Here is an 11,386-nt window from a genome sequence, read left to right on the forward strand (position 1 = left end):
GTAATCAGCTGGCTGTGCATTTACAGACACAGGTAATCACATAGCTGTGCATTTACAGACACAGGTGATCAGCTTGCTATTAATAAAGTGTTACATGTGGAAATTATTTGTTGATGCACATTCAGTGTAATGAAGTTATAGTAATAGTTCATAACAATATATTTGTTCTAATTCAGATAGACAATGGATAGACCATTTTATAAATATGTTAATATATAATACAACTTTATAGTTTATTTTACGGGACTTCGCATGATACAAAAATATTGATCACAGTGTATTTCCTTTGCAATGATTTTAAATTGCTATGAACAGAGTTTCAAAACATTTAGTGGCAATAAATTATATAATCAATATCTGACAATGATGAGTAAAGAAATCTGTTGAAGATGTAAAAAATAAAATGGCTCCAGCCTTTAAAAAAATCTCTCCTGGCCATCAAGTTCAAAGTAGCCCAAACCCGTTGCCTCCACCTGATGTTGGAGTTTAGGCCCCCATCAAACGTCTCCACCTCTTTTTAGCGAGTCCCAAAAATCACGGTTGGCTGTTCCACTCCGGTCTGAGTTACTAGAGAGGGAGTCTGTGTGGAAGCCCTCACGTGTCGCCCAGTAACGTGAGCGTCTCTGTGGGCTGTTCGCCTGCTTGGTGCGGTGCCCTGTCTGCTAGTTTGGTCTCCTCCAGTAGTTGGGGATGCAGTGACAGACTTCCTCACTGAAGTGGAAACCATCTTCACATCGGCGCTTCTTCGCATCCACGTGACATGGCAGCCTATAGCAGCTGATGGAGAGAGAGAGAGAGAGAGAGAGAGAGAGAGAGAGAGAGAGAGAGAGAGAGAGAGAGAGAGAGATAGAGAGGGAGAGAGAGGGAGAGAGGGAGAGTCTTTTATCACTGATGGAGAAGAGAGTGTGTTTTACCACTGAGAGAGAGGAAGAGAGTGCATGGGGAGAGTGTTTTATTACTGATGGAGAAAGACACAGAGTGTGTGTTTTAGCTCTGATGGAGAGAGTGTGTTTTATCAGTAATGGAGAGAGTGCGTGTTTTATTACTGATGGAGAGTGAGTGCATTTATTACGTTGCATTATTATTACTGCATGAGTACTATAAGCCTTATAAATATGGCTTATAAAGTGTATGTAAATTAATAGTATCACAGGCAACACATTTGTTTTATTAAGTGTCATGGGAGTGAATTGGTTTTACTATTAGAGCTTTAAGAACCCTAATTTACTTTTTACTGTTGTTAAGATATAGACTGATCATAAAAAAAAGGTAAACACCTTCCATTTGGTCCCAGTGGTACACACATCGTTCCTACCAGAATGGCTACAGGCATGAATCAGCTTTAACTAGGCAGCAGGCCTTGAGGAAGAACCTGCTATCTAGAGCCATTCGGTAGAACTTGCTATCTGGAGCCTTACAGGATAACCTGGTCTGAAGCTCCTGCAGTCCTGGAACTGATCAAGCACTTCCAGAAAGGTGAGATTCAGCCAGGCAACATTCTCCTGGTCCTCTTTCAGAGAAATGCATCGACTTGCTTACTGCTTTTTACATGAGCCAAGCATGCAGCCTTTTGGGCCTACAGACCTCGACAGGCTCCTGGACCACATGAACACGTGGGGTTGTGCAGCATGGCCTGGTTTTCCAATGATCCAAGAAGAGGATTGTCACCGCTCTGAAGTCTTAATGTTCCCTAACCTTCCCTAACTGTTAACTGCCGCGGGGCTGTAGACGGACCGTAGAATCACGTTTTAACGAGGATCAGATGACGGGAACATGCACACACACACATTAAACGCATGAGCACGTTTGCATGTTGTAAGAACGTGTGAAACATGGGTGAGTTTGATGAGAGCGTCACACGGCTCTCGCTGCTCTGGTCAGGGGCCATGATGCAGCTCCGCACCATTCATCAGGGTGTCAGAATCAGGGCTCTGGCTGCACACGTTCCCATCGTAAACCATCATTACTCAAATGCATTTATTGCAGCTGTTTGTTGATAGAGCCTTCTGGCCCTGGTTTTACGTGCAGTACATGTAGGGTTGTGCTGTGTATGAGGTAGCTGCCGGTTATGTGGTTCTCATGTTCTCAAAGAGGGTCAGGTTACAGTTATCCATATTTAAAAAAAAAGCTAATCACACAGCAGTATACATCAGTATACCTTGTTATAAATCAAGAAACTTGGATTTATACTGCCACAAAGAACATTGGCTGGGAGAAGATATCAGTGTCCAATACGTCCATGATATTAGACAAAGAGCCTGAGAACAACTAAAAAAACGACACCGTGTTCATGGGTAAATCCCAAATTCAGTGGCGGTTTAAACAGGTCTTATTGATATTTTGATCTGCACTCTTTATCCTCACACCACATATTTTATTCGGTCCCGTCATTCTATTCAATGAAGAAGTCAACTGTAAACTTGTAAAAAGTACACTGGAGCAGGGGGAAGCACTCTGGATAGGGCTAGGACTAAGGAACCCTGCCCAGAACCCTGAGGAACGGTTCATGCTTCCCTGAGAAACCCTGAGGAACCCTCCATTGAACCCTGAGGAACCCTTCATTGAACCCAGAGGAACCTCACATGGAACCCTGCATGGGACAATCTGCACCAGGTCAAAAGCTTTTTAATAACCCCAAATTCCATACATTTTTCTGCTGCTTGCTCAGCTGATGAGTCACACTACCTGCATGTGGTTGGCTGGAACCTCCTGCCTTTGAGGAAGCACTTGCTGGCCGACTCCGAGCACTCACACGTGCACTTGGTGCGGTTGAGAGGGTGGTTGCTGGGACACACTCTGGAACACGTGCACTGGCACGTGTCCTTGTTGAAGGTGTGATGGGGGCCGCAGGAGGAAGGCTGCGTCTTACACGCACACTGACACGTCCTCTTGTCCAAGTGGCGTCGCGGCCCACAGCCCGACGCCTGCAGGTCCCTCCGGCAGACGCACTGACACGTGTCCTCGTCCAACTCTTTGTGGGGACCACAGAAATCCTGATCAAAGAAATCTGGGGAAAAAAAGATCAGACAACATGACTAACATTACCATTGAATCATACATACAAGTTTTTCTGAGGAGTAAATCTATTTTTAGATTTTCTGCCTGAGGATATTGGGTAATGGATATTGTGTAATGGTGTGGAGGTCTTGGACTCTTCTCTACACATTTATGTGTGTAAGGAGAGATGTCCAAGATGCATTTTTTGTCAAGCATGATAAACTGTTTAACATTGGTGCATTCCTGCAGTGCAACCTCCCGCCTCTTTCCCTGAAGCTGTTTCCTCTAAACACATGTTTGTCTGTTCAGTGTTTGGCACTGTGCCACAAGCCTGGTGAAGTCTGCTCACTTTTCAATTTTATTTTATTTTTTTATCATATTAAAATCATAAAACACAGCGGCGCTTTGGGTCCAATGCGACATGCACTCATATCGAAGTTCACATCCAAAGGCAAAATGTCAGATTATATTGGTAACTCTAAAAAGAGGCCTAGTTCATGACCTTTGTAATGATGTGAGATAAAATGTCAGAGTAAGCAATGGGAATGAGGAGATGTGGAGAAAGGCATAAGAAACATAAGAAAATGCTCGAAAAACTTCAGAGGTTACACAGTTTAACGTAGTATAACTTTCACCTTGCTGTCAGACTAGTACAGTGTCCGTGGACACAAGCTGTTTTTGCAGTGTGGCTTTTAAATGCTGTACCCTGCTGGTGGAGAATTGGCTGAGTTTTGGTAAATTAAAGGTTGTACTCTGCTTTTTTTTTGGCATGCTACAATGTTTTTCTGGGTTGTCAGGGTTATGACATTTTTAAAATCCTACACAGCAAATGTCTCTCAGTCTATAAAAAAGACATATTTTAAGATCTGGTTCCAGAATATTAGGATGGGCTTTGGTGAGGAACCACCAAGATCCCTTGACACAAGAACCGTAGACATTGGGTGACGTACGTGGTGATGGCAGCTTAGCGGTGTCCACACTAGCGCGCTAGCTGCCAGACAGCGTGGGTGCACCATACAGCGTCAGCTATTCATGCTTTACCACAGCATATCTAGCCAGTGGGTTAAAACACCAAACCTCAGACACCGACTTTGTGATCTACTAAATCAAATCCTCAAGTCTTTTATGTATGACACTCTGCATGCAAAAAAAAAAAAACGTTTTTGCAAACTTTGAAGAAAACACGATGTGAATCCCAGGAGAAACCACCGCAGCCTCGGGGTTACATACAGCCCTCCGGCTTACGCAAATAATGTACACATCTCCTCAAAGCATTCCAGATATGTCCTAAAACTGCAGGAGTCACAGTAAAGGAGGAAAACCATAATCCCAGAGTGAGAGGAAAGTACGGGAGAGAGAAGGAAGGAGAGAGAGAGAAAGAGAGAGTGATTGATGAAATAAGACTAATAGAGAACACCAACCACCACCCCCCCCCAACCCCCCCCCCCACCCGGTGGTGTTTCACTCTTCTCTCTTGCTGAAAAGTGTCTCCGCTTTCATTCTCTGATCCTCCACAGCACCCGTGTGGGAAGCTGAAGTGCAGAGGGAGTATCCGCCCTCACCGTTTAGAGCGCTTGTGGAGTAGCGTGATCGATGAGTGCTACCCCCAGCTATTAGCGCTTGAGGTACGCTGACCTCTCTGCCATGAGGTACACTCACCTCTGTGCTGGGGTGACATCCAGTCACAGAACGCTGTATTTAGAGGCCAGACAGGATATATGTCATAGAGTAAAGGCCTGTATTAGATCAGACCTTGCTGGCAGTGAAATGTGACAAGAATGAGATGGTTATCAGATATTTCTGTTTTGTATTTAAATACTCATCAATGCTAAGAATGTGCTCCGGGGGTGACAGAGATGGCGTTCCTGTCTGGCATTCCCATGATAACCATAAAGTAGGGCATGGATTATTGTAATAATCTGTCATGCCGCTGTCATACTGTCATCATGTATGTCCATTATGCGGACAGAACAACTCTGTGCTGCTGAGAGCTATGTGTAGTGTTACACACTGATCTCAAGGCCCACTGACACCACAGATATTCTGAGGGTGGATTACAGGTGTATTTAAAGGTCAGTAGTTTCCAACTACATGTATCTTCAAAATGTCCTTGTTCATCTCTGGTTAGGATGGTTGCTGACTGGATGCTGAGTAGCTGACTACTCTCAATGTTCTAAACAAACAGCACTCAGACTGTCACGGCAGTGTCTTGGTGGCACAAGTTAGGCTGGATGAGTGTATCAGAGGTGGATTACACGTGTGTTCCTCTGAGATTAAGACTGACCAACCCAGCCAGTAGGGCGCTGTGTTCAGAGAGTGGCCAGTGTGATGAGTTAGAGAACAGCAAAACAGACAAAATGGGCTAAAGACAGGAGTGGAAAACAAGAGAAAGTGAGAGAGAGATAAGTTGGGGGTATAAAGAGAGAGAGAAAGGGGAGGGGGCCTAGTGAGAATCTTGCGATCCCAACAGTACAGTCTGGTGTGGCTTTACTGCTGGGATGGAGGGTTGGCTAAATATTAGGATTCCCAAAGCTTCAGTGTGCACAAGCAGGAACCCAGCCCTTTTAGATCAGCATTATTTTAGGTTTGGTTTGTTTACGTAGACTACACACAGTCATGTCCCCTGAGGATTAACTCACATGTTTGGGTTTTGTGGTAATAACTTAGAAAGAGAACAATACATAGATTCAGTCTTAGGAAACGCTGCCTTAGTGACATATTTGGATTACAAACATACACACATATGCACATAGACTCACATTTAAACACTTGCCAAATTGATGATTTTGAGAGACTGAATTTAATGCTCGTGCACACACTCATGCATGCGCACACACACAAGCACACACACACACACACACACACACACACACACACACACACACACACACACACACACACACATGCACACACATGCACACACATGCACACACACAGAATATCACACACATATATACTTATTCATATATGCATGTGCACACATACACATGTACAAATACACACACACACACACACACACACACACACACACACACACACACACACACACACACACACACACACTTGCAAGGCATGACCTTGTGCAGCAGGTCTTACCCGAGTGGTATTGGGGGAAGAGGGTGTCGTGCACAGACAGACATCTGCAGAAGCCATCGCTCCAGATCTGGTTCTTTGGGCAGGTTTTATTCGCCACATGACATCTGCAGGGGGAATGAATGATTAGCCATGAGACAGACGTGTGCAAGGGATAACCAACAACAAAGAGTCATGCACAGAAAGCAGAAATGCCAGCTAGCATTGCACTTTCACTAGCCACCGTTGTTTCAATTCAAGTTTCCATTCACTCATGTCCAGAGCTTCCTTCACCTTTTGAGGAGAATTTATCATCCTTTTCATTTGACAAAAAACACATTAAAGTTCAGGCACTTTAATCATGAGGCACATTTGCCATATTAGTTTTTTTTCCAGAAGAAAAACAGCTCAGACAGCTGCAGCTGAAGTGTCCTCTGAAGACCTCGTTTGTTTTGAGTGAAGCGTCTCAGATATCTCCCTCATACATGGATGCGAACGCTCTCGGCATCCTGCCACACAGTGTCTGCGCCTTGTGAGATATATAAAAGTCTTCGCTGGATCCCAGCAGCGAGCTACACGTGCTGGTTTGGTGCGTGGGCCCCTGCGCAGGTGGATGTAGTATGGAGGAGGGATGACTGTTTTCACCAGTCCATTATTGTCCTCCGACCATCAGCACAGGGTGGAGCTGCCAGGTCCCTTTGTAGAAGACAGAATGACCTGTCCAGCAGCGCAGGGAAAACCTTTTCCAGAGGGCATGGTGGCACCAAGTGGGTGGGTCATCAGTCTCCAGAGTGGGCGTGACTAAAGATATACACATGTGCAGTTTGACAGTTTGAAGTGCCCTGAGAAACAAACGGCACCGATGCACCCAAATTCACAGGTTCTTGGGGACTGAAACCCTCTGAGAGCCACAGGGCACTTCAGTTCCTCATTGTGACAGAACAACACAGTACAACAGGGGTGCCCACAAGTTTTCAGCTTGCGAGCTACTTATAAGATGACCAAGTCAGAAAGATCTACCGGGGGGTGGGGGGTTGTGAGGTGGCGAACGAAATTTGTTGAGCGGATTGCAGATTGGCTACCGTGAATGTCAATCAAAATACAACCGTCAGTGCAGATGTGCGATTCATCTACTACTTTTTAGTGTGACGCGATCTACGCACATTCCTTCGCGATCGACCGACACTTCCTTCGCGATCGACCGGCTGACGTAATGACCACCCCTGCAGTACAGCCTTCCATCCAGTATGAGATACATCAGGCAGGATGAAAGTGATTAAGCACAAACAGGTTCAGTGCTTGGGTCGGAGGAACTATGCTGGTCCAGAATGAACCTGTCCTTCACCAACCTGGGCCCAGGTCCTGACACCATTATCACAATCTCCACACCATCTCCATGCCATCTATGTACTATCTTCATGTCATCTCTACACCATCTACTCACCATCTAAACACCATCTACACACCATCTACACACCATCTCTGCACCATCTCCACATCATCGATACACCATCTTCACACCATCTCTGCACCATCTCCACATCATCTACACACCATCTACACACCATCTCTGCACCATCTCCACATCATCGATACACCATCTACACACCATCTCTGCACCATCTCCACATCATCCATACACCATCTACACACCATCTCTGCACCATCTCCACATCATCCATACACCATCTTCACACCATCTCTGCACCATCTCCACATCATCCATACACCATCTACACACCATCTCTGCACCATCTCCACATCATCCATACACCATCTTCACACCATCTCTGCACCATCTCCACATCATCCATACACCATCTACACACCATCTCTGCACCATCTCCACATCATCCATACACCATCTTCACACCATCTCTACACTGTCTCCACATCATCCATACACCATCTTCACACCATCTCTACACAGTCTCCACAGTATCTGCACCATCTTCACACCACCTCCACCTCCACCCACCCACTCTGCATGGGTTTATGAGTTGTACCTGTTTTTGTGTTGTACATATACTGCAGTTCTGCAATTGTTTTGTTCATTTCTATGTACAATTAAAAACTGGCAGGTAAAATCTAGATATTATGTAAAGGGTATAAATTAATATTTTTTTTTACATAATTTGATGTTCCTAGGTTTTTGCAGCAGTACTCACCAGTTCATTTACAGCATACTGTAAATGTGGATTAAATCGACACAAGTAACACCTGTGCCTTGGTCTAAAACCAAGTTCCTCTTGAAAGAAACCAGTAATGGTTAACATGATACAAACAGTGCAGGATTCCACCAGTCAGTCTGCAGTGCACAACAGTGTAATTAACAACCACAGCACATGCATCAGTGTGATCACTCTGATGCATGATCACAGAGTGCATAAACTCAGTCCATGTGGTGAGGTTTAAAACAAAACAAACATTTACCTTGTCCCTAGTAGGACACCATACCATGTTTAACTACAGCAGGGGCAGTAATACTGCTACAGTGGATGTATGTGAGTACTTTACAACCACAATAAAATGCCTCTGACAGAAATAATATCAGTAATAATAGTATAACTATATGATCAAAACCACTAATAAAGTGCTTTTGATAATAATAATAAATCTCATTTTCATTCCATTTACAAGAGGTGTGTGCAGTGACTAAACATTCTACCATGACATTAAAGGTTCCTACAACAGCAGAGAGGAACAGATCAGTGAGAAAAGCCAGATAGGCCACACCCCCATAAGACTCCCAGACTCCTCCCCTCTCCTCTCTCTTATCCTCTCCTCCTCTTCTCTCCTCCCCTATCCTCTTTCCACTCCCCCTCTCTCTTCTCCCCCCTCTCCCCTCCCCTCTCCCCCTCTCTTTTCCTCCCCTCTTTCCTCTCCCTTTCTCTCCTCCCCTCCCCTCCGCTCTCCCCCTCTTTCCTCTCCTCTCCTCTCCTCTCCTCTCAGCCAAAACAAGCACTAAGTGAAGAGTTGTTTTCCCAGAGGTGCAGGACTGTGGTTTGATGACTGTGGCTGTAGGAGGGGCACACAGAGAACTACGCAGGCTGCAGCCCAGGTGACAACTTTATGGTAATGAATTCATAACTATATACTATGAATCACAGTGTTTACCACTGAGAGCACTGCCCACAAGGGGAGTGAGAGGTCAAAGGTTGAGCTATGGCTTCCTCTATAGGTACTGACAATGATGAAGTACAACCTAAGGAAAGTATTAGTGCGCGCGCACACACACACACACACACACACACACACACACACACACATGTACATGTGCAAGTACTGAAGACTACAAAACCTAATCTTTATTTAAATATTTCAGTGTAAAGTTTGCTTTCTTTTTTTTATAATGTACTCACATTAAATTAAACTACACACCTGTAAGTTTTATAGTACTGCAGTAATATAATTAAAACTGTAAAATAGTTGGCTGTGGTCTTGAATTCAATAATGTAAACAATGCAATAGGAAAAATTGTGGGGTTAGGGAGTAAATGTTCTACAATAATTCATATGGCCAGTCAAGCTTAGTATAACAATCAACTTTGCTAGTTCATTTATAATTTAGTCAATACATAGATCAGTACATAGAATGCTCAGGACACCAAAACATTTGTGGTGTGTTTTCCAGAGGGAAGTTCATATTTCATCTTCCAGATGATAAGTAGCTTTGGTCCAGTCTCATCTACAGTCTGTATGGTAACTCTGGTTCATATGATAATCATGTTTAATGTGTTTCTTGTTCTTTTGTAAATACGTTTCTGTCTTTACTGATGCTTCACAGTGAAGTTTGTGGATAACACAGTTGTATTAGTACTACTACTGTTCTTTTGTTACTATTGCTGGAATTATGCGAATGATAAACACTCGTTCACACTCACGTATATCCTCACGCACTCACTCACACACGCTCAGTCACATACACTCTCAGAATTAGGGCAGAATTAGGACAACATGAAAGCAGTCTCAGATGTATCACCTCCAGATCTGACCAGCCACACATGGTTATGTAGCATATTTGTGTGTTTGTGTGTGTGTGTGTGTGTGTGTGTGTGTGTGTGTGTGTGTGTGTGTGTGTGTGTGTGTGTGTGTGTGTGTGTGGGCATGTGCACATGTTCACACCTTTCAAAAAATGGAGCTGGATGTAACAGCTCGAGTTACGTGTCCACTCTCATTAATCTCCTTTCTCCGAAAGGTCAAAGGTCAAGGCCAGGCAGCATGACCTGGGGTGGGCCGAGATCCCGACCTCAACAAATCTGTCTTCATATGTAGCTTTCTGCTCGCTTCTCCGCCCTGCACATGGGAAACTACACCTCCATCCACCCAGCTGATGGATGACCTTCCTCTAACAGGTACTCCTGGGAGGTCACCGTAGCTTTTGAAGAACTGTTTGTTCCTTCCACAGCTTTGGGACTATGACTTTGCATCCACAACAACAACGGCGGCAGCAAGAATCCCACTAATGGCGTGTTGCTATTGCCCGCCGGTGACGGAAAAGCTGATCCCTCCACTTCCCCAAGTACGCTTAGACCCAATTAAGCAGCCCTTCCTCACGGCGTTACATGCAGAACACAACGGGTACATGAGAACGGATGAGGACCATTTCAGTTCATCAGTTCACATAAACCAAAATGAGGCCGTTTGGCACAATCGGCATCACGAAATCAAACCAACCGCCAACTCCCCTCAGCAGCTGTCCACACGTGGGCGGAACCGCGATGCTCCTCCAATTACCACATACTCAGCGCTGAAAATAAACACCATATTCCAGCATGATGAAGAGGAGAAGAAAAAAAACCTTTAAAAAGGAGCAAGAAGACTTATGACTTACACAAGGTGGCAGACAGCTTATCTGACAACTAACATATGCACTTACACCTTGCCTAACCCAAAACAGAAGAGCGTGTTTAAATCAGCTCTCCGGGTCGGGCTAATTCAGAGCGTATGTCTGCTCTGTTATTCCTCTGCCTACCCGGCAGCTGTGAAGTCTGCAGTCTTCTGCCTGCACAGAGCCGTAAAGTCTGTTTACAGGTCGGAGATTCGGCCTGTTCTGCTGTGCAGGTATATGTGAGACAGCAGCTCTTGCAAGCCACGCTGCACTGAATGTCCCGCTACAGCAAGGCTAGCAGGTGTCTCTGGGATGGAATGTCCTGCAAGGCTGCAGGTCCCTATGGGCTGGGATGTTCTGAGCCTGAATGTCCTGCTACAGTTGGCTGTGGGGCTGTGTGATGTCTTTTATAGAACGTATGTCAAATAGTTGTTACACTACAATAGTTAGATAAAACACACAACAATCTGTCATAGTTGAATGCCTG

At 44.8% G+C, this 11,386-nt stretch overlaps 1 protein-coding gene across 1 annotated transcript in view; it reads right to left on the reverse strand.

The window, feature by feature from the left end:
* Positions 1 to 204: 204 nt before the first annotated feature.
* The window catches only part of vegfc (vascular endothelial growth factor c), a 40,930-nt gene continuing 29,748 nt past the window's right edge, over positions 205 to 11,386 (reverse strand). Inside the window, exons 5-7 of the mRNA XM_076989538.1 lie at positions 6,094 to 6,197; positions 2,686 to 3,007; positions 205 to 777 (exon numbers count right to left, since the gene is read on the reverse strand). Of these exons, the coding sequence (XP_076845653.1) occupies positions 663 to 777; positions 2,686 to 3,007; positions 6,094 to 6,197 (541 nt within the window). The 3' untranslated portion in view covers positions 205 to 662. The remainder of the gene's footprint in view (positions 778 to 2,685; positions 3,008 to 6,093; positions 6,198 to 11,386) is intronic.

This window comes from Brachyhypopomus gauderio, unplaced genomic scaffold (assembly GCF_052324685.1).
Source record: "Brachyhypopomus gauderio isolate BG-103 unplaced genomic scaffold, BGAUD_0.2 sc68, whole genome shotgun sequence".
Lineage (NCBI taxonomy): Eukaryota > Metazoa > Chordata > Actinopteri > Gymnotiformes > Hypopomidae > Brachyhypopomus > Brachyhypopomus gauderio.